The 22,752-nt window shown below is 39.2% G+C and overlaps 3 protein-coding genes across 4 annotated transcripts in view; all 3 read left to right on the top strand.

Annotated features, from left to right (window-relative positions):
- The first annotated feature begins 3,266 nt into the window (after positions 1-3,266).
- adamts1 (ADAM metallopeptidase with thrombospondin type 1 motif, 1) lies at positions 3,267-9,071 on the top strand. Its single transcript, XM_051112178.1, has 8 exons — positions 3,267-4,192; positions 5,240-5,580; positions 5,660-5,792; positions 5,875-6,332; positions 6,425-6,611; positions 6,696-6,874; positions 6,981-7,156; positions 7,255-9,071. The coding sequence occupies exons 1-8, from the start codon at positions 3,601-3,603 to the stop codon at positions 7,967-7,969; spliced, it is 2,781 nt and encodes a 926-aa protein (XP_050968135.1). The 5' UTR covers positions 3,267-3,600; the 3' UTR covers positions 7,970-9,071.
- Positions 9,072-11,445: 2,374 nt separating this feature from the next.
- Positions 11,446-19,515, top strand: cyyr1 (cysteine/tyrosine-rich 1). Its single transcript, XM_051120938.1, has 4 exons — positions 11,446-11,989; positions 14,629-14,728; positions 17,017-17,177; positions 18,754-19,515. Exons 1-4 carry the CDS (start codon positions 11,896-11,898, stop codon positions 18,885-18,887), a joined length of 489 nt encoding a protein of 162 aa, XP_050976895.1. The 5' UTR covers positions 11,446-11,895; the 3' UTR covers positions 18,888-19,515.
- A 693-nt stretch (positions 19,516-20,208) lies between these two features.
- appa (amyloid beta (A4) precursor protein a) overlaps positions 20,209-22,752 on the top strand; it is a 37,043-nt gene continuing 34,499 nt past the window's right edge. For both annotated transcript variants that reach the window (XM_051105906.1, XM_051105914.1), the window contains exon 1: positions 20,209-20,411. In XM_051105906.1, coding sequence (XP_050961863.1) covers positions 20,352-20,411 — 60 coding nt within the window. In that variant the 5' untranslated portion in view covers positions 20,209-20,351. The remainder of the gene's footprint in view (positions 20,412-22,752) is intronic.

Consider the following 22,752-nt stretch of genomic DNA (forward strand, 5'->3'; position numbering starts at 1 on the left):
AGGTTGATTTATTTCACACAGATCCAGTAACTGAATGAACTCATGTGATTCAGTGTTTGGTACCTGAATTTTTTCCAAGATTTCGTCTGTTTACTCCATGTATGCAGTACTGTTTTACCGTCTCAATGGGAAATGGCCGTTTCACTGAAAATACACAGCACTGATTTTTATAATTTATTGTTTGTACAACTGGTATGTGAAAAAAAGAAAACACAGGATGAATTTATTTATTGTTATGCTCATTTTATCTCATAAGTACTATTTAACTAGGAATATGAGTGAGCAGAATAGTTCCTTTTGAAGAAAATTGTTTTTTAGCCATCTTCATGAATATATGTGTATATAAAACAAAGTGCTATATTTAAAATTTTGTTTTATTGATTCATTTGTTGCTTCACTGCAGATGTTTATCTAGTTTTTAACTAGTTTCTCAAGTGGAACCAATAAATGGGCCATTTGACTTCATTAAAGTAAATGAGGGCAGAGGATGATATTTCTATCCTGACAGTCCCGAAAGCCACTTCTTCTACTGAACCTCTATTAAACACGACACTAACTAAAACACAGCACTTCAGTAAGCATTGCTTCATCTTAAATTAAATATGAATGAGCAGTCTTGCTGTAAGACTACAAGCTAAACTAGAAGACTGCTAGAACTGAGTTTAAATTTGTCACATCTTTTATTCCAGTTAAGATTTCTCAGTTATAATTTCAGCATGGACACCAACCACCAAAAATGAATGAACATTTCCACTATTATTCCCAGGAAATAAACATGCAGTTCATTTAACACACGCTGACCCATATGGGGTAAGTTGTCACACAGGAACATGTGGTTTATTGACACTGATTTGAGAAAAAAAAAGATCTAAACACGCAGACCATTATTACATCACATGATTTATGAAACAGCAAAAGAGCAGCTTTAAATCAGATTACAGGTCAATAAAACAGATGAAAATGAATGCAATCTGTTCATTAAGGTGAAATACCAAGTATTTATCAAACTGCACAGATGATTGTAAGTATAACTTGTTCAAGACTATAAACTTTCTTTAACATGCTGAGACTAGTGTTCAAAAGAGACCATAGGTCTTTAATTCAAAATCTGAAAGCTCAATATAAATTCAAACGTTCGTTGCTCCACATTCATTTTAAACCTCTAGGCCGGACGAACTAGTGGGTCTATGGGCTCATGTGGGTCTGTGTTTATTTCTCCTAATGATTTTTGTGAGAAGCATCTGACAAAAACATGATACTTGTCATGAAACATAACATTAAATCTTTTGAGCTATGAAAGAACAGCTTCTAAACAACAACATTTTCCTCTGAAAAATAGTGTCATTCCTGAGTATGTCCTGAAGAGTGTTTCTCAGCTAACCAGGGTTGCCAGGTGTTCACAACAAAACCCGGCCAATTGCTACTCAAAACTAGCCCAAAACTAGCCCGATCCCATTTCGAGAGAGACCCTCCGTTAAAAATAGCTTTTGTCGGGTAAAATACACGTTCTTTGGTGGGGTTCCCCTGGTAAAATTCTTCTACCCACGGTCATGAAAAACAACCTGCAGCAACAGCATTAAAGTAGCCCAATTCCGTGGAGAAATCATGGACTTGGCAACACTGCAGCTAACAAAGATCGTTCTCAGAACGTTCCGGAAAGGTTCTTTTTAACCGATGAACAAACGTTCTTCCAGAAACATTAACAGAACGTTCATTCAAAGTTATCTGATTTATTTATCCGTTTTATTTTAATGTTTTTAATGGTCATTTAGCAAATTCAATCATGCATTTGTGACTTAATGACCTTCCCATACGTCGCCTATATGCTGTTAATATACAGCAGACTTCCTGAAGTATTCTTTGTAGTGTTGAAACACTTGTTATAAGTGTACACTAGGTTTTGCTGCAGACAGACTCATTTGAACAGACCAGCTGAGATTATATATGATCCTGGAGCGCCACCTGCTGTCTGACCTGCTTCAACTAAATGAGGAAAAGTGCAAATAATATTAAATCCGCATAAAACTAAACATGAATTGATTGTACCATTTACATTCCAATACATATATATAATTTTTTTTAAATTGTAATAAAGTTATTATGGCCGATTGACGTAAACGTGTCATTATACTTTCTTCTTAAACTATTTATTGTACTCTTGTGTATACTTGTATAATTAGAGAATTTCATTATGTGATATAATTTAAGACACTGTAGAGAGAATTTGTACTTTTAAAATTAATTTTCAAAAAGTCCATGTCCATATTATGCGGTTTGATTTAAAAGGCAAACGTGAATGAATGAATTGTTGAGTTCTGCTTCCATCTAGTGGTTTTGTGTTGAACTTCTAAAAACGCTTTTAAACACCCAGCAGGTTCCTAAATGCAGTTAAGGTGGACTGTCAACTCTCTGAGTTTGGGGATTGACTGAAAACTATTCATCAGTTTATAACAAGTTGCATACGCTTGCAGAAATGAACGTATTGATTCATGTATGTCACTTTTGAACCAGTTGTTTTCTGTCAAAGGCAGAGATTTTGCATTGTTAAGCAAAAAGTCTGAAGCGTCTGCTCCAGAACAGTCAAATCTAACTTTCCATGATATAATCCTCATTTTTAATAAGTCCTCACGCCATATCCATTATTTCCCTGTAACTCAGAACACTTTGGGTCTGTTCTCGGACGGTATGCACGTTCTCTTTGAAGGTCACTGACCGACTAAATTAAATTTGGCTCATTAAACACGCGAGACAAACTATTTCCTCCGACACTAAGCGATAATCCGCTCATAATTAACTTTTGATGTAGTTTGAGGGCACACGTGAAGCGTTCGGGAGCCGGTTTTGAGGAGCGCTCCACCTTAACAGCACCGCGGCTCGGCTTTCCACTCAATCCGAACCGCCTGCGCTTCTTTCCCGCAGCCGAAGCTCCAGTCAGCTGCTTGCCATCTCTTGTGAGGAGACTCGTGTCTCCCGATGTCCTCAGTAACCTTGTGTTAAACTGGCACATTAGTGCACTTAATCTTAGTTTATGAATGTACTTCATATGCTACATAAATCACGTGAATGCAAAATGCACATATAGACTGATAATGAGAGTAAATGACTAATATGGGAGTCAGAAGAGAAGTTTTGGGCCGTAAGTGTTTCGCTCTGATGATTGATGATTGTGGCTCTGCTCCAGCGCTCTGTTGCGTACTAGATTTGGCTGCAGTAGATCAAAGGGGCTTCAGGAAAGGGGTGGTCCTGCATTGGAGCATATATAGAGAGCCGGGATTCTCGCTTCTAAGACAGAAGGAGAGCTGAAACTCGAGGAGACAGTGAGAGAAACTCTCCAAGACCACTTCTGATGGTTTTTGAGACTCTTCTTGTGATTTTCAACTTTTAAGTGTTGCTAGAGACGGCGAGCGTTCTATTTATTTCATCCCAAGACCATTTGAAGCTCTGGATTGGTACCTGTTGCGGTTTTTTGGTTTTGTTTCTGTGATATTTGGTTCGGCCAGCTTTTGGAGTCAATTCTCAAAGAACTGAAACTTTGTAAGGAATTGCATTGGGTCCGGCGTTATTTTGTCATTTTGCTCTTGAGAACCCAACAGGAATATAATGTCTCTTTTGCGCGTCATACTGGGTTTCACTGCAGCCCTGTGCGTAAACGCGGCGCAGAGCGCGTGGCAGGAGAGCACCGTGGGGCCGGTCCGGCTCGAGTCGTACGACACCGAACCGTCCCATACAGCAGAAGCACGGGAAAAGGAATCCGAGAAACGCATCTATCGCTTGGACGTCTTTGGAAGTCAGATGGTGTTGGTGCTGGAACCGGACCAGACCTTTTTAGCGCCTGGGTTTGTGTTCCAGATGGTCGGGAAACCCGAGTCCGAGGAGTTTGACAGCACGGGAGAGGCGCGGTGCTTCTTCTCGGGAACCGTGAACGGAGAAGAACTTTCCGCTGCGGCGATCAATCTGTGCAATGGACTGCGGGGCGGCTTCTATGTCGGCGGAGAAGAGTATTTCATTCAGCCCGCAAACGCCAGCGGAGTGGCTTCAGATGGAGACACCCATATCATTCGCAGACGCAAACGGGGGTTCTTGGATGAGGACAACGGTCCGAAGTGTGGGGTGAACGAGGAGGAGGAACGGGTCACCGAAAAAACATATGCAGCCAAATCTGACACAGAACCCTTCCCATCTGAGTCTAAAGGTAAATATTGTAGAATATAACTTTATAATTATCGATCTTGCACTTAGGAAAGTTTAGCTGTACTTCATTATTATTGGGAGTGTGTGAGTTTTTTTCCGGTAGGAATATTTCGCGCACGCCTCCGGTAACCCGAATAAACTCGGTGACTCCGCGTCATTCAGTGCGCGCTGGCGCATGAGGAGCTAATTAAGCAGGTTAGAGAGTTCTGCGTCTGCCTTAACGCATTAAACACCAAGTCGCGTAATTTATTTGGGAAATGCATCAAAGGCAAACAGCACATGTGTTCTGCCGGCCCGTTTAAACTCATCTTAAAAAATAAACCTCTTCTCTAGAGCGCAGATGAGCCGTCTCCAAAAGCGAGGCGAGGGTTAACTTAAAGAGGGCAGAAATCTCTCTACATACGCAAGAGGAGGGAAGGGGACGTAGAGTTGACGGTTGGGGGAGTGGGAGGCGGGAGAAAATGGGCTGGAGAGACGTGGAAGTTCTCCTCCTGGTACCGCATGTTGCGCAGATCAGCACCGGAGGACTGTAGATGGCTTGTATTTCCGCCAACGTTTCTCCTGAAAGTGCGCAGGTTTTGGAGAAGTTATTGGCAGGGCGGAGCAGAAGCTTAGTCGAATGGAAAAGTAAGCAAGCTCAGCACTAACTCTCAATAGCTTTCTGTCTTTTCATGCACAAATCTTTTTTCAGTTCTAAGACACCCTTACATCTTAATTTACAAGTTCCAACCAAAGTTGCATTTACATTTAATAGCTCTGAGGCATCTATGTAGACTTACAAAAGTTTAAAATACAGCCTTATACGAAAACCTAAATATTGATGACGTCATCTTGCACTCACAGGCATATACAAATATATGTCCAATGAAATGCTCTCTAGAATGACAAAGTCCCTCCCCCTAATATCACCTGACCATTAGCAAGTAGGAAATTATGGTTAAATAAAATGGTGATCAATGTGGAAAAGTCTGGTAAATATTGAATCTGATTTACATTTCAATCTTTTTCCGATATAACTAATTTCTTTAATTATCTTCTCATTCTCCAGCACACCACAGATCTCGGCGCTTCGTGTCCACTCCTCGCTATCTGGAGATCATGATTGTGGCGGACCAGTCGATGGTGGAGTTTCACGGTGCTGGGCTCAAACCTTATCTGCTGACTATCATGTCGGTGGCATCTCGTCTTTACCGACACCCTACCATTCGCAATTCAATCACCTTGGCAGTTGTGAAGCTACTTGTCGTGTACGACGAAGAACACGGCCCCCAGGTGTCCACCAATGCGGCACTTACGCTCAGGAACTTCTGCCAGTGGCAAAGACAGCACAACCCAGCAAATGACCGGCACGCAGAGCACTACGACACCGCAGTACTGTTCACCAGACAGGTAAGTTTATCACTCCTGGTTTCATCTGAGTTAATAATTATGTAGCACGACTCATATTTATGAACGCTGTTCCTTTCAGGATCTTTGTGGAGCTCATTCCTGTGACACTCTGGGGATGGCAGATGTTGGCACCGTGTGTGATCCTGATCGAAGTTGCTCCATTATTGAAGATGACGGTCTGCAGGCAGCCTTCACAGTCGCACATGAGCTCGGTAGGCTCATCCCCATGTTCCTATGTAAAAATTGAAAAGTAGGCAGGTGTAGGTCAAGTCATTAACTGTGCTTCTCATGTAGGTCACGTGTTCAACATGCCCCATGATGATGCCAAACAATGTGCCAGTCTTAATGGCGACCAGTGGAGCGCCCACATGATGGCCTCGACCTTGTCAAATCTAAACCAGCTACAGCCCTGGTCTTATTGCAGTGCTATAATGGTCACTACCTTCCTGGACAATGGCCATGGTCAGTGTTTGCTGGACAAGCCTCAGAAGCCTCAGCAGTTACCCCAGGCTCTGCCAGGTTCAGTGTACGATGCCGACAGACAGTGCCGTCTCACATTTGGAGAGGAGTCCCAGCACTGTCCTGACCAGACCACTACCTGTGCCGCCCTTTGGTGCATGGTCACATCTGCAAATGGCTTGCTCGTTTGCCAAACCAAGAACTTTCCATGGGCCGATGGAACGCCTTGCGGGTCTGACAGCTACTGTATGGCAGGCCAATGTTTGAGCAGATCCGAGGCTGCCAAATATCAGGTAAGCACCATTTGGTGTGCCTTTTGTTGTCAAACGGAATTGATGTCATTCTGATTTGTGATTGACCATGGTTCTGTCCTGTCGTCTTTAAGACTCCAGTCAATGGCGGATGGGGAACCTGGGGACCTTGGGGAGATTGCTCACGTACCTGCGGAGGAGGTGTGCAGTACTCGATCAGGGAGTGTGACAATCCCCTACCCAAAAATGGAGGCAAATACTGCGAGGGCAAGAGAATTCAGTATCGCTCCTGCAACATCGAGACCTGCCCAGATAGCAATGGTAAGGCACGGTCCTATTACTGTTTTTGCAACCACTGCAACAAGATGCAAACCGCTTGATTTACAACTGTATTTGTTTCCGCAGGTTTGACATTCCGTGAGGAGCAGTGTTTGGCCCACAATGATATCTCCTCTCAGATGTCATTTGGCTCAGGAGAAGGTGTCGAGTGGGTGCCGAAGTATGCTGGGGTGTCTCCCAAGGACCGCTGCAAGTTGGTGTGCCGAGCGAAGGGAACTGGCTACTTCTTCATTCTGAAGCCAAAGGTGAGTGTCCCAATTAGCCTGACCCACCAAGGGTTGTAAAATCTAACAGTGATTTAGTGGATGCGAATGTAAGTGTTTAATCTGAGGTTCCTTCCAATGCTTTCAGGTGGCTGATGGAACACCATGTACCCCAGATTCCACCTCAGTCTGCGTGCAGGGACAGTGTGTAAAAGCTGGTTGTGATAGGGTCATTGGCTCCAGTAAACGTTTTGACAAATGTGGCATCTGTGGAGGAGATGGATCGACTTGCAAGAAAGTTTCTGGATCAATGGAACGTGCTAGGTAAGTCCAAAATCAGCACCAAAGATTTCACCAACAAGTTAAGAGTTTCCTTCTCAGATTTCAGTTTATTCTGACCTTTGCTTGTTTCTGAACTTTAGAGCGGGCTACCAAGATGTGGTGACGATTCCAGCTGGTGCTACGCACCTAGACGTTAAGCAACGCTCTCTTGGAGGCCGCCGCCAAGACAACAGCTACCTAGCCGTCCGCCGGCAAGATGGCACGTACCTGCTGAACGGCGACTATAAGCTGACCACTTTAGAGACTGACATCTCTCTGAAAGGTGCACTGCTGCGATACAGCGGTTCCTCTGCCACACTAGAGCGCCTGCGAAGCTTTGCTCCCTTACCTGAGCCTCTCACCATCCAGGTGCTGTCAGTCGGTGATTCTCCCCGACCTCGCGTAAAATACAGCTACTTTGCGCCACGCCCCAGTGGGTCAAAACGGCTGTCCATTAACGTCATTAGGGAAGCGGGAGATGCCGAATGGGTCTTGCGTGAGTGGGGACCCTGTTCGAAGACATGCGGCGATGGTTTCCAGAATCGGGATGTCGTCTGTCTTAATGCTTATGGCCACCAATCACAAGACTGTCCTGAAGAGCTGCGCCCTGTGTCGTCACAACCCTGTGCTCTGCAGGCTTGCCCATCCTGGTTGCTCGAGGACTGGTCCGCTTGTTCCAAAACATGTGGCAGAGGCTTCCGCAAGCGCCAACTGCGCTGCATCGGACACGATGGCCGCATTTTGCCTAACGAGAGCTGTAACGCAAAAGATAGGCCACGACCTCTCCTAGATTTGTGCAACCTGACTCCCTGTTGAAACTGAACTCTGAGGCTCAGCCTCGAACAGCTGTAAACGTGCACATCTGGTGCTGACCAACGCAGGTTTTTGGATTCAAAGGGCCTCTTATGACCGAGACTGCAACCAAGCTTCCTTCAGTGTTTCAAATCCCACCCATCCCACACTGGGTACGGGGCACAAAGCTAGCACACTGTGCACCTGTCTTGACAGCTGTGATGGAGGATGAGAATACAGACACCTCTGCTGCTTCAGATAGTGATGTCATGCATGTTAGATTTTGAGTGTGCATGAGTGTGTATGATGATAGGATGATTCCTGAAAGAGTGCATGAAACAGCTATGCATTTGTGTCGTCTGTCTGAGCTGGACTAGACAGACAGGATTAGAGAGCATATAGGAACATATAGGAACTATTGCCAGGGTCAAGAGCAGTACTGAAAAAGAAGAGTTCATTAACAGTGGTGTTACATATAACGCCCTCTAGTGGTTCTCCATTTCAAAATTGCAAACTCTGGCTCAGAGCACATATTTAACATATGCATTTTTCTTGCCAAAATCAACGCCATATCTCACCTCAGCTAGGCACACATGCTGCTAACCAAACACCACAACAGGTATTATGCATTTCGTCATAACTAAGTTTAACAGTGCACATTAGCTTACAGTTTAGCTTTCTAGGTTGATGTTTTCACCATTTTTCAAAGCCATACCCGATCAAGAGGGATCACATTTTTAACGGGGAGGGAGACCAAAGAGCATACATTCTATACCTGAGGAGAGACTGTGTTTGTGCGTGTTTATGTATGTGTGGGTTGGTTCTGTGTGATTGTGTGGAGATTTGGTGAGGGACTTCTCTCCTACTACTACTTCATAAGTAATCCTCTCCTACCTTCTGAGAAGGTATCTTTGTAATGAGGTATTTCTTTTTGTACAGAATATCCAAACGTTATTTATTTTTGTACAGCCCATTTAATATAATCTTGTTGCTTTTTTATAATTATTGTATTTCTATTTGTTATTATTATTGAAATAACTGAAGGATGTAGATTATATTAGAGTATTTATACATTATCAATGATCTTAGGTTTATGAATAAAGTATCACATTGATTTGTGGACCAACATCGTTGAAATTGTGTCTTATTTTGGGTGTGGCTGCTGACATTGAAGCACTGTAGTCTAAATCCTAGTCCGAGGACGCCTAGGGGTTCATGGAGGTACTACATTATATTTTCTCTAAACATAAAATGGCATTTTAATGTGGTTAATCTGGAATGAAAGGAGCAACATCAACATCTAAAGTCTGAACACTAACGCACATTGTTTGTAAATAAATGTATACATGAAGTACGCAACCACATGCATACAAGAAACTCAAAAGAGCATCAACATGACTAGATTTAGTCATGACAATTATCAAGACAAAGCTGCTGAGTCTATCTGCTCATATTATGAATCAGACAAAGACAGCCCACCAGGCTAAATTAAATCAATTAAATTAAATGAATTCAATAATATTAATTAGCACTCTCAATAGCAGTTCAAAGAAAGCCTGTATGACCAGCATATTCAGCAGCACAGGTGATAATCACATCACTGGTTATAACCAGGAAGTCTTTTGTTATATAACAAGCTTTAATAATTTAAGAGGACAATGAGGTTTAGTCATTATGTTGCAAGGGTGGTTCAAGTGGAAAGGCATTCAACCCAGGCCAGTCCGTCTGCTAAATAATACATGCAACCAACCGCTCAGCAAAATAACAAGTGACTTTGCACACCATGATAGAAAGGCCTTTTTACAGAAAACCTATTTTGTTTACTTTCCCTTACACGTTCATATACAACTAACACAGAATCGAACAGAAAACCTTTTTTCAGAACGCTGGCTAACGTTAATTAATATTAATAGAGTGTTTGTTCTAAGCCTGGAACATTCATGGAACGTTTGCTCTAAAATGTTTTAGTTGGATGGTCATCTAACATTTTTAAATGTTACAACTTGTTTCAGAATGTTCAAAAAACTTTCAAAAGTAACATTCCCATAATGTTTGAAATGATCAAATGAAACCGTGCTGAAAAATCCAGCATAAACCAGCATGGATTTCAAGCTGATCCAAACTGGTTTATGACAGTTAGTGCTGGTATAGTGCTGATCCAGGCTGGTATAGTGCTGGTCTAGGCTGGTTTATGGTATAGTGCTGGTACAGTGCTGGTCTAGGCTGGTTTATGCTGGTATAGTGCTGGTCCAGACTGGTTTATGCTGGTATAGTGCTGGTAAAGTGCTGGTCTAGACTGGTTTATGCTGGTACAGTGCTGGTCTAGGCTGGTTTATGCTGGTATAGTGCTGGTCTAGGCTGGTTTATGGTATAGTGCTGGTCTAGGCTGGTTTATGGTATAGTGCTGGTACAGTGCTGGTCTAGGCTGGTTTATGCTGGTATAGTGCTGGTCCAGACTGGTTTATGCTGGTATAGTGCTGGTAAAGTGCTGGTCTAGACTGGTTTATGCTGGTACAGTGCTGGTCTAGGCTGGTTTATGATGGTATAGTGCTGGTCTAGGCTGGTTTATGCTGGTATAGTGCTGGTCCAGACTGGTTTATGCTGGTATAGTGCTGGTACAGTGTTGGTCTAGGCTGGTTTATACTGGTATAGTGCTGGTCCAGACTGGTTTATGCTGGTATAGTGCTGGTACAGTGTTGGTCTAGGCTGGTTTATGCAGGTATAGTGCTGGTCTAGTCTGGTTTATGCTGGTATATTGCTGGTACAGTGTTGGTGCTGGTCCAGGCTGGTTTATGCTGGTATAGTGCTGGTCTAGTCTGGTTTGTGCTGGTATATTGCTGGTCTACGCTGGTATAGTGCTGGTCCAGGCTGGTTTATGCTAGTAGTGCTGGTCTATCTGGTGTTGAGTGTCAGTAGGCCAGTTGTCTGTATGCAATTGGAACTGGATTACTTCCATTTCTGCTGTAGTTGCTGTATTTTTTAGCAGGGAATGTTCCAATAATGTACGCATAAGTAAGAAAAAAATTTTAAAGCTCAGAGAATATTCAGAAATGTTTTCTTGAGTTAGAAATGCATTCTTAGAATATTTTTGTTAGCTGGGTCCATATTATTTTTCAACTACTCAAATGCATTAGCTATGACTTATTAGGGGACACAGCTAGTAAACAAGATATAAAGGCGATCATTTAAGAAAAAAGTTTTTTTTTTTTATGGTGCCCCAATTCTAAATATGTGCTTGCATCCTACTGAGATGATGAAGTTAAAATGAACAGCTGGGCCCATAATCCTATGAATTACAGTCTGAAGCACGTGTTTTGAGATGCTCTTGTTTACTCTTCGTGTTGAGCTCAGGTCAGGGATGTTGCACACAGAGCAGATTCGTGAAAACACGATTGAAGAGAGATCTAAATATAGACTTCAGGGACACTAGCGAGAAGATGAGGCCGCAATTTGCAGCTATTGAAAAGGCCGAACCGTGTTCCCAGAATGATCGTGCAGCTCTTGTGTTGTTCCTGAGGTAACCGGACACATTCACGCTCGTGTGATGAGGAGTCGTGACGGCGGAGGCGGGCGGCGACGTTCGGCCGTTCGTTCAGTCTCCTCACAGTCGCATCCAGACCGACTCCCTGCGTGCGCGGCTGGGCGAAGTTCCTGGGGGAGGGGATCGAGGCGAAGAAAAGAAAATAGCGCAAGGAAGAAGTTAAAGACAAAGAGGAAGGAGTCAAAGGAGAAGTCCTGACTGAGAGACTCGTGGAACACGTGGAGCGTTATGGACAGAAAAGAGTTCGTTTATTTTAAAGCTTAAGACTCAGAAGGCTTGACAGTCAGAACAACACAGACAAGAGTTCGTGATTGGATTTAAGGCATGGCAGAATTAAGGATGAACCGTGGAAAGATTAAATAGCATGTAAACGTTGTTCAGACGCGCTTTTCCAAGGTTTTCGCCAAAAATGTACAGGAACATTATGAAAAATCCGACGACGGCGAGTTCACAGAAGAGTTGGAAGTTCGTGCGGGACTCGCTGCTGCTTTGCTTCTTTGCCGGTAATGTAGTTTTATATTTGAGAACTAGGAAGTAGATCAATGAAAACATTTGATTTATTGTTTATTTGAAGTGCAGACAAAGAAAAGTCACTTCGATGTTACCCAGTTACTCAGAAATGTGAGGTCGTAAATTAACTTTACATGCTACAGTTAAAAACCAGAGCCAGAAGCTTTGCCTCAACTTTTTGCGCTATGATGAGAAAACTTGTCTTTATAATGCTCATTTTACTGCTGTGTTTAAAGCTACCATGGTAATGCCTCAGGTTACAAATGTAAGTTACATAAACATGTTGAGGGAACATTATTTGGAAAATATTATAAAACGTAGTTGTCTAGTTTTCTTGTCATTAGACTGCTATTTAAAGGCTACAAAAAAGTACAAAACATCATAAGGATGTTTTGAGAATGTTGTTACGTTTTCTCTCAAAATTGAGAACACTGAAATAAACTTTGCTTTGTCATAAACATTGCTTTTTTTAAAAAAAAAAAAAATAAATAAATAAATAAATAAAAAAAAAAAGGTTGGTAACATTTATATAACATTAGTGAAAGTTGTGAAATTCCTTGTTAAATGGGAACTTACAAACAAAGAAAAGTTACTTATGAGTTACTTTGTAATGTACTTAACAGCCTACAGTTTAAGATTATTTTACTTACACGTTGACTAATAGTTTCTCTGTTGTCTGCGTATGAGATAGTCAACTAATTTTTCTTAACTTTTTGATTCAAGCAAAAGCTTGTCCTTAAAATGCTCATTTTCCTACCACATTCAGTGCTACCATGGTAATGCCATGGTGTTCTTTGAAATACATTGCAGTACTAAGTAAACATCATGGTGTATGAACACTGTATTCATTTAGTATCATAGTATGACCATCTGTTTCATCACACAGCACTGTTCTGGAGTTTTATGATTAAACTGTCCATACAAACACATTTGGGGAAGTGTGTGTGTGTGGTAACATTTAAAGCACCAGTGCTTCTAAAGCGTCTTTGTCCCAAAAGTGTTGACCGACAGGACCCAGAGGTAAAGTGAGGGCCTCTAGGGGACCACCCAGTCTGCAGGGCCCCACATTTGCTCTGGGAAGCCAGATGCAAACAGACGCCACTCAAATTGAAGCCAAATTTTGGTGCTTCAGAAGACATAATTACACCAATTATACTGTGATGACTGTGGGCAGGACAAGATAGCACTGTAATTGTGTACCAACCATTCTTCAGCATGAGCTGTTAGTGGCAGTTGTATTTAGAGCTCTTTTTCAAGTATGTTACGGCATCAAAACACAAGTTTAAAAGATAAGAAGGCATGGACCCAGAGCTAAACAGATGGACTTGTGTTGAGCAGTAGCTGTGCTGTATACACCCTCTACCAGTAATGCTAATCGTGAAATGTGTCATAAAGCACTCTTAATCACAGATCAATAGCGTTTGATGCCAGCGTGAATCCAGCAGGCGTGTTGGGTGCATTAAAGAGCTCTGAGCAAGAAGCAACACATGAGCGCTGATGATTCTTTCTGCAGGATCAGACTCGTCTGTCAGCGGCAGGAATGATGGGAACAGACGAGCTCAGCTCTCCAACACAACATTGCATACAGAGACAGGGAGATTTTCATCATTCCGATTGATCAGTTTCATCTTAATGCACAATAATGTTATGCAAGTGTCTTTTGTCTTCAAGCCTGAACAGCTGACACAGTCAGAAGATCAAATTCCTTATTTGTGTGTCTTGTTTTCTACTAAAATTTTTAAAATATTTTATACATTATTTTTAATTCAAAGTTAAGGCTTTGGAGCATGGTGGAAGAAATCTTGTTCGTATTTTCATTTTATGAAGGTATTTGAAAACATTGTGTGCATTTTTGTGATGTGGTGTGTTGAAATAATGCGATTCATCTGTCATAAGACAGATGTTGAATTTCTTTCAGTTTACTAGGCAAGGCAAGTTTATTCATTCACGATGGTTAAAGAGTTTTACATAAAAAGGATTTTAAATAATAACATATAATACAGAAATAAACTCAACAAAAAAAAATCTAAATATGTCATTACAAACAAATAAAAATAGAATTCCTATTACTGTCAATCTGTTTAAATTCACACTTGTGAATCAAATACAGACTTGTTCTTTAATTCTGAACAGTTATTATTTTTCACAAAAAGTAACACCATAAAACTGTGTTACTAGAAATAAAACAAATACATTAACTAATATAAAACAACTAGTTGCCAAAGCAACATTTCTCATTTTTGTTTATTTAAATCTGAAGCACTGAAATAGCTTAATTAAATTAAAAAAAGAAAACTTAAAAAATAACATAGATATGTTTAAAAATTAAAATAACAAAAACACAACATAACTACTAAAACTACTTTAACTAAACTTATATTGAAAATGGAAAATATAAAAATGAAGTATGAAATAATAAAAATTAAATTAAGAAAATATAAAAATTAATAACACAGATTGTAATTTTTCCATAACCCTAATGCACATCGCTAAATTGTGATAATGTGAATTATATCATGATGCCAGTGATCCTGTAAATCAGTTCACATTGAGCATTGAACTTTTTTTTTTTAATTGTGTACATTTTAATAATTACTAATTGTAATTAAAATTGTGTGCGTGTGTTTTGTAGGCCATGGAGAGGCTCAGTGCGACAGCTGTATTGAGTACTGCTGCGATGGGGTTCCTCCGTTTTGCTGCTCTTATTATGCATATGTGGGAGATGTGCTCTCGTAAGTACACACACATTGTGTTTCTATGTTTTATGGGCTCATTCCGTAGACCTGTTGGTTTTTCTACTGTCCAAGCTGTATTTTCTATACCCTAACCCTACACCTAAACCTAAACCTACCCCTCACACAAAACTACAGGCATTTGCTGAATTTCAAAAAACACTGTTTTGTAAGTTTTTGAGCCATTTGGTTTATGAGTACACAGGAAGTGTAAACCTCACAAACCATGTTCATGTTGTAATACCCATGTCATAATATAACCATGTACGCAGAACACACACACACACTCACACATACACAGCACATGTTTAACACCAGCATTGAGTTGACCTCTGACCTCCCCTCACACACAGCTGCTTTTCCGCTTCAATCTGAAATCCAACCCACATCCCGTAATCAGCCCTCGTATCCAATTACATCAAAGAATTCTGAAGCTATTCTGCATAAATCAAAACACATTTGTATTGATAACAGTAGAGTGTTCACATCCTCAAAGCAGATGATTTGACAAATAAAACCTCTTTAATATCTTTGTTGTTTCTTCTAGAAGCTCTCAGATAACAGGGAACGTTCTCAGAACGTTGCAGCAAGGTTCTCTCAAAGTTATGAACAGTAACGTTAACAGAACATTTGTGAGCCTGGACCACAAAACCAGATTTTTCTTAATTTGCTCTTCCACAAATTACGGACTTAAAAATCACAATGGAAAGACTTTAATAAAGTTAATTAAATCAATAAAGTACTGGCATAAATGCTGCATGCACTGCAAAACAGAAATATCTTTGTCTTATTCTCCATTTAACATCCTTAAATCATGATACATTTATGGAAAATGCAAAATGAACATGAAGTCTGTTTTTGTTCGTTTGTTTTTTGAGAAATGTATCAAAATGAAGTGTTTATGCTTAAAACAAGAACAAATATCTGTCAATGAGGAATGAAAATGTGTTTACCATTTGAATTATGTTGATATTTCCAACTCCGTTTGCTAATATTTGTTCTTGTTTTAATCAAACTCACTTCATTTTGATCAGTTTTCAGAAAACAAGACTTTGTATCTTCTGTCACTTTGTTTCTAAAGTAAATGCACCTTGATTTGAGAATCTTTAGCCATTTTGACAGGAAAACAACAAAGATACTAATAAAGAACAGTACTTTTTAACAGTATTTAACTGTTTTTGTTGTTGTCTTAAGTAGCATGAAAATATTTGTAGCAATAGCCAACAATATATTGTATGGGTCCAATGATCAATATTTCTTTTACAGCAAAAATTAGGATCATGTTCCATGAAGATATTTTGTACATTTCTGACTGTAAATATATTAAAACTTAATTTTTTTATAAGAACATACTTTTGGACAACTTAAAAGGTGATTTTCTCAATATTTAGGTATTTTTTTGCACCCTCAGATTCCAGATTTTCAAATAGTTGTATCTCAGTCAAATATTGTCCTATCCTAACAAACCATGCATCAATGAAAAGCTTATTTATTCAGCTTTCAGATGTTGTATAAATCCCAATTTCGAAATATTGACCCTTGTGACTGGTTTTGTGGTCCAGGGTCACATTTGTTCAAAATTGTCTCATCTTTAATGATGTTCTTGAAACATTAACACAGAAACTTTATTTACACATCATTCATGGAATGTTTGTTCTGAAATGTTTTCGTTAGACATCTGTGTGACATTTTTGAAATGTTACTTCTTGTTTCAGAATGTTTAGAGAAAGTATTCAAAAGTAACATTCCCATAATGTTTCCGAAATGATACGGCGGGGTGTTCCCCTAACATTGGAATAGCTTTTTTAAAACATTCCGAAATAACGTTCTTCAAACATATTTTTGTTAGCTGGGCTTTTTGCGGTTTCTTAGACATTTCTCCTCATGTGAGCATCTCAGATCCTTTGTTTGAATGTAAACAAACCTCAAGGCATCAATCTGAACTCGCGTCTCTCTCTCGCACATTCATCCAAACTTGAAATGACAATTGAAAAGCAACACATTTGGTCTTTTGTGCCACAACAAAGACGTGTTTAGTCAGGTGCCTGTTCGCATTAAGAGACGGATCACCGTTGACTCACAAATGGATGGGATTCATCCAGAGACAAATGAATATGAGCATGGGTGGTCCGACGCCACAAAAACACAACGAAAGCAAATATTGAGTTTACCCTGCCATGAAACAGGTAGTTAGTGTTTGCTAAACTGAGCATCGCTAATACAAGTGCAGCGTATGGTAGTGTCATTTTCGTGTCAGTTTTCGCTGACGGCCGGTTTTGTTTGTCCAGGGGCACGGCCATCTCAGGGATCGTGTTTGGCGTGGTGTTTCTGATGGGCGCGGTGGCTGCCATCTTTCTGTGCATCTGTATGTGTGTGAAGAACGGGCGCGGGGCGAGAGTGGGCGTCTTCCGCTCGTCATATATCAACACCGTGACTCAGGGTTACCCAGGTAACACAACAACACACAGAAGCCTTCACGCTGACTAACTATAACCAGTATGGAAGACTAGCACACAAGGGAACTTTTGAGTAGATTCAGTCATCTTAACTTTTTTTTTGCATTTTATTTTAACTGCACTGACACTATCAGGTGAGAATAAAAACTGATGACACTTACTTTGCACCACTGAAACTGTTATTGAACTGAATTAAATCAACATTGAACTGAATTTTACCATTTAATACTGTGAAGTGGCTTTGAATCCATGTTTATTTTATAAAGCACTTTTTAACTTTTCACTATTTGCTTTCAAAATTTGCTGCTTAAACAGTTTATTTTGTTCATTTTTAAATCAATTCTCCAGCATTTTATGAACTGTTTTTATTTAATTTAAATTATTGACATGCATTTCATTAAAACAAGGTTTCTGCAGGTCTTAATTTGCCCTTCCACAAATTAAGGCCTTAAAAATCACAATGGAACGACTTTAAGTTCATTAAATTAATAAAGTAATGGCATAAATGTTGCATGCACTGCAAAACAGGACTATCTTCATCAGTATTTTTGTCTTATTTTCCATTCTTAAATCATGATACATCTATGAAAAATGCAAAATGAACATACACGTCTGTTTTTGTTTGTCTTTTTGAGAAATGTATGAAAATGAAGTGTTTATGCTTAAAACAAGAACAAATATCTGTCATTGAGAAATGAGAATGTGTTTCCCATTTAAATTATGTTGATTTTTCCGACTCCATTTGCTAATATGTGTTCTTTTTTTAATCAAACTCACTTCATTTTGATCAGTTTTTCAGAAAACGAGGCTTTGTATCTTCTGTCATTTTGTTTCTAAAGTAAATGCATCTTGATTTGAGAATCTTTAGCCATTTTGACTGGAAAACACAACAAAGATACTAATAAAGAACAGTACTTTTTAACAGTATTTAACTTTTTGTTGTTGTTGTTGTTGTTGAAAAAGCAATGAAGTGTTGCTGATATAAGATATTTACATTTAGAGACTATATATTATTGTTTTCCCTTCAATTTATTCCTTAAATGCTCTTTACTTGGTCTTAAAAAGTCTAAAATCTAAAATCTTAGAAACCTTGAAACAACCACTTGACAGAATTGACAATTACAAACCAACATTAAAACTAAACTTAAAAGCTGTGACATTTTGCATCAAGTGTGTATCGCTTTTTATAGGAACTTGCATATATATTGATGCCAAATGTACATATTTTGAACATTTAAATGTGCAAAAAAATGCACCTACTCTTATATGCCTGATAATACTATAAATCAGGGTTGTAGTTATATCTAAGAAATTTTAGCATATGCTGAACTAAGGAAGAAAATAATAAAAATGAGATAATACGGGTTATGTGGTTACTAAACATCTTGTGTTCAGTTAAACAGACATAATGAACGTGTTAAGCAATGATTACAGCTTGTGAGTGTAATGATTATAATATAAGGTAATATTTGACAGTTGATCCAAATATAAATAAAGCCTATAAATCTCTCCTGCTTGTTGCTCCTGTAAATGCAGCATTCATTTACAGTTCTATCTCATTCTTCTCAGGTCCTCCACCTCCTTACAGCTATGATTATGAGATGTATCCTCCTGATCTGCGGCCGCCTCCATACACACCGACTCCACCCAGAGCGGCAAACTACTCTCCACCGCCGCCCTATCCAGGCTACAGCCGCAAATGAGCCTCGTCACGTGTGTTATCCTGAGAGGACGCACAAAATAATGCACACAATAATAAAACCCTGCACAACCAGCGCTCTGTCAACGAAGCAGGGATTTCCACTGGAGCAGCCGAAAAACAATTCCTACATGAGGATTTTTATTTATGACGGATATTTATGGTCTCACAAATCTAATGAACGCTAATAAACATTATTAGGCAACGTGAGACCGGGACAGGCCTAAAAACTCATGTGAGGTCAAAAATGTGTACATGTGGTTGTAATGCGGTTTGTTGAAAATCAGTGTTATTTCTTTAATTGTCAAATGAAAATACAGTGAAATTAACTGTTAATATGGGAGTAAACTTCCTATGTGTTGTACAGAGTAACATTATATTCTTATACCTACTGTGTGTCTGAGTGTCTTGATTAATTAATTTTTATCAACAGAGGAAATAATATGATAAATGTATTTATTCATAGAAGTTTGAAAGAGCAAGTTGTGTTTGTAGTTGGCTGCTGTTATGAAAACATACTAGGTGTAGTTAACTATTCTTCGAAAGCAAAACAATAGTGCATTTTATGTCTGTTTTTACCTTTCATAATAAAACTGAAGGCTGCATACTTGTTTTTTCCAGTGGTGCATAAATGCAAACACAGTTTGTTAGCAAAATCTTTTGTTTTTTGAGGTCAGATATCCAAGAAACTAAATTAAAATAGAAATGATTATACTTAGAAATGTGGAATATTGCTCTGTCAATTTAAATGCTACAGAACGTACTGAACTAGACTAATATTACACATTTATAATAATGTTTTTATGGTCGTCCACACGGTGGCAGCAAATAACAGAAATGGACATAATTAAATTCTCCAGCTTGAACATAATCTAGAATCCATGACATTTAATGATTTAATTTTTATGGATGTGAAACAAAATACATGCATTATAAGAACAATAAGTCATTTTATAGTAATATGGTAAAAATAAACTGATTATATTTTTAAAATTAAAATAATAAAACATTAAAATAAAGTTAAAAAAAACAGTAAAATATGTTTGCTATTACTTATAAAATGTTTGTTACCTGAAAAGTTGAAATAAATAATAATAACAACCTGGGATAAATATCAATCATTTTATGTAAGCCTAATAAAAACGAATAAATCTACAAATCCATATAAAGTAAATCATAAAATATATTTAAATGAAAAGAAAAATAACTAAAAATAAGGTAATCTTTGATTTTATTTTCATTTTAATTCCCAGTATTTTGAGTGTGAGGCAGCATTCCCTGCTCCCCCTCCCGTACATTCATTCGCTCGTTGTCCGGTCAGGTGACGCGCTGTTCTGACTCGCCATCGCAGGCGCATCGCATTCTTCACAGAGCCGACGAGATCCACACACCGACATTTTACACCGAACGGATATTTACCCGATACAGAACATCGCTGGTCACTGGAAGCACACAGAAGAGGCGCAGAATGGGGTGTCGAGAGCTTTTCATATTACTGATAGCCGCGACATCGACGCTCGCTGTTGAGGTAAGAAATCGACAAAAGCGACGCCGAACGCTAATCAAAGAGGATGAAGCAACTAGTCGATTCAATGTAATAATCATCGCGACGAATGATACATTAGAACGGCCGCACTGCTATTGAGCCGCGATGGAACGATACAGTGTATCTCTCCTGTACAGTGTTTCGATACAATGTATCTTTCTGTCATTCGCGTCGTTTCCAGAGCAGAACAAGCTTTAATATTTAATCACGGTGTATTTGTAGTTGTATAATGTTATGTAAGGTATGTTTGTGTAAATTCCTCGCGAACATTAGTGGGAATAATCGTTACATAGGCGTTCTGCGGAACGTTCCGCGCCGTCGGGCGCTTTATATGAGGATATTTTATATCCGACACACAGGATGAACAGACACAGTGTAACAAATCCACGAATTACTATTAATAAACAAACTGTCAGTCTAAAGGGGACATAGTGAACGTCACAGCGTTTAAACCCTCAGTGCGGCGCTCGAACATAATGTGACATTGGCTGATTCAGTGATTCACATCTTTAAATTCTGTTGTTTCATAGAGATTCTATTTTGAAGTAGGTCCAGCTAGTCAATGGAGGAATGTATTGAGTGGCCTGTTGGGTTGGGATCAAACAACAGGGTTCAAACACGATCCTCTAGGAATCAAACGAGATCCTACTGGATCATGTAAAACCGGAAAATAGGAGTTTTATTCTGCAGGATCCCATTGGGATTGATTCCAAATTATGATTCACTCTTCCCTGGGGTTTTCATCGAGTAAATCAGCCGTGTTGTAGTTACTGGGTGTGTGTGGAGAAGATGATTTTTCTGACGTGGGAATGCGTTTGATCTTTCCTCAGCCATTGTTAGGCCAAATATCTTTAATATGTGACTCATTCAAATGAATCATTGCGCTAATCTCACTAATTGCGTTCTGTTCCGTTCCATTGAGAGGAACGCGTTGTGTGTGAACGCCCCCCAAGATGGCGGCTGGACTCAACTGGAGCTACACTGTGTTTCGAGGAACACGCTATTTTTAAACGCTAACAATCTGTTTAAGTTTATTCTTTACTGTAATTGTCTGTGGGTTGGTCTAAGCCTGTAATTTTCCACACCGCAGTCAGTGTGTGTCTCCACTGTATTCTCGCCGTTCCCAGACTTTTAAAGGATTGGGTGCTGTATTTTTGGGTAGGGGTTGCATATACTATGGTATTTTTGGATGAGCGTTGGTGTACCAATTCGATACCATGCACTGATGTATCAAATACCATGGTATTACCCTCAGATTCCATCACTGACAGCGTAATGAGAGAATGAAGCTCTCAGTCTGATGTAAACAACATTGGCCTGAAGCACATGCAGAGTCATTCTTGAGGCCGTAATGGGATGTTGCTCTTTACTGTGTTACAGACTGAAGATATTGATTGGCTGTTAGTAACCGTGTTTAATTGCTTTCACATTTGGTGGATTGTGGTTTTTTGGTCTTGCCACCAAAAGGTCTGTAGAAATGGACGTTTGACGTTCATGGACAAATGTTAAAGCAGAAAGACTCGAGGCTGTTTCAGCTGTTTTCTGGAAAAGCACTGGAACCAGGACTGGGTGATAGAGCTAAAAATGGCGTGTTATGTGTTCTTCTGCCTTTTGAAGATTTAATCTGCTTCCTAATGTTTATGTATTTTTCTGAAATGGCTGAAAGCTGAATTTTAACCAGAGGCAGCATCATTTCAACCAGTAATTCCAGAGATTAATTGCAAGAGGTAAAATAAACTATCATGGCCTGCTTTCACTTTTTCAATAAATGAATCTAAAGAATTTTTATAATACTTTTTAAAAAAAATACTTTTCATTTCTATCATTTCATTTTTATTCACATGCACCAATAAACAGCACTAGATTTCACTAACCCACCAGAGTGTTGTTATACATCATCCGCAACTGAAAAATGTGAGCTCATTTGATTATAAAAGCAATAAAACTTCTTAAAATGAACTCATGACTTGAGAAAGCACTGATTTCACAGATACATAATAAATCAGATGCAAAAAAATTAAAATTCAGAATCAAAATATTGAGAAAATCGCGTTTAAAGTTCTCAGCAATGCATATTACTAATCAAAAATTAAGTTTTGATATATTTATGGAAGGAAATTTACAAAATGTCTTCATGGAACATGATCTTTACTTAATATCCTGATGATTTTTGGCATTAAAATAAAATTGGTAATTTTGACCCATACAATGTATTGTTGGCTATTGTTACAAATATACTCGTGCTACTTAAGTCTGGTTTTTGAGCTCCAGGGTCACATATTAACTTGGAGATTTATATGAACATTTTTGAGTAATGGGTTAT

The sequence above is a fragment of the Labeo rohita genome, chromosome 1 (assembly GCF_022985175.1).
Source record: "Labeo rohita strain BAU-BD-2019 chromosome 1, IGBB_LRoh.1.0, whole genome shotgun sequence".
NCBI lineage: Eukaryota > Metazoa > Chordata > Actinopteri > Cypriniformes > Cyprinidae > Labeo > Labeo rohita.

Coding starts and splice junctions, on each gene's coding strand:
- adamts1 (XM_051112178.1), top strand. CDS start 3,601: ATGTCTCTTTTGCGCGTCATACTGGGTTTCACTGCAGCCCTGTGCGTA. Junction 5,581..5,659: donor CAGTACTGTTCACCAGACAG/GTAAGTTTATCA, acceptor TGTTCCTTTCAG/GATCTTTGTGGAGCTCATTC. Junction 6,612..6,695: donor GACCTGCCCAGATAGCAATG/GTAAGGCACGGT, acceptor TTGTTTCCGCAG/GTTTGACATTCCGTGAGGAG.
- cyyr1 (XM_051120938.1), top strand. CDS start 11,896: ATGTACAGGAACATTATGAAAAATCCGACGACGGCGAGTTCACAGAAG. Junction 11,990..14,628: donor GCTGCTTTGCTTCTTTGCCG/GTAATGTAGTTT, acceptor TGTGTTTTGTAG/GCCATGGAGAGGCTCAGTGC. Junction 17,178..18,753: donor CGTGACTCAGGGTTACCCAG/GTAACACAACAA, acceptor CATTCTTCTCAG/GTCCTCCACCTCCTTACAGC.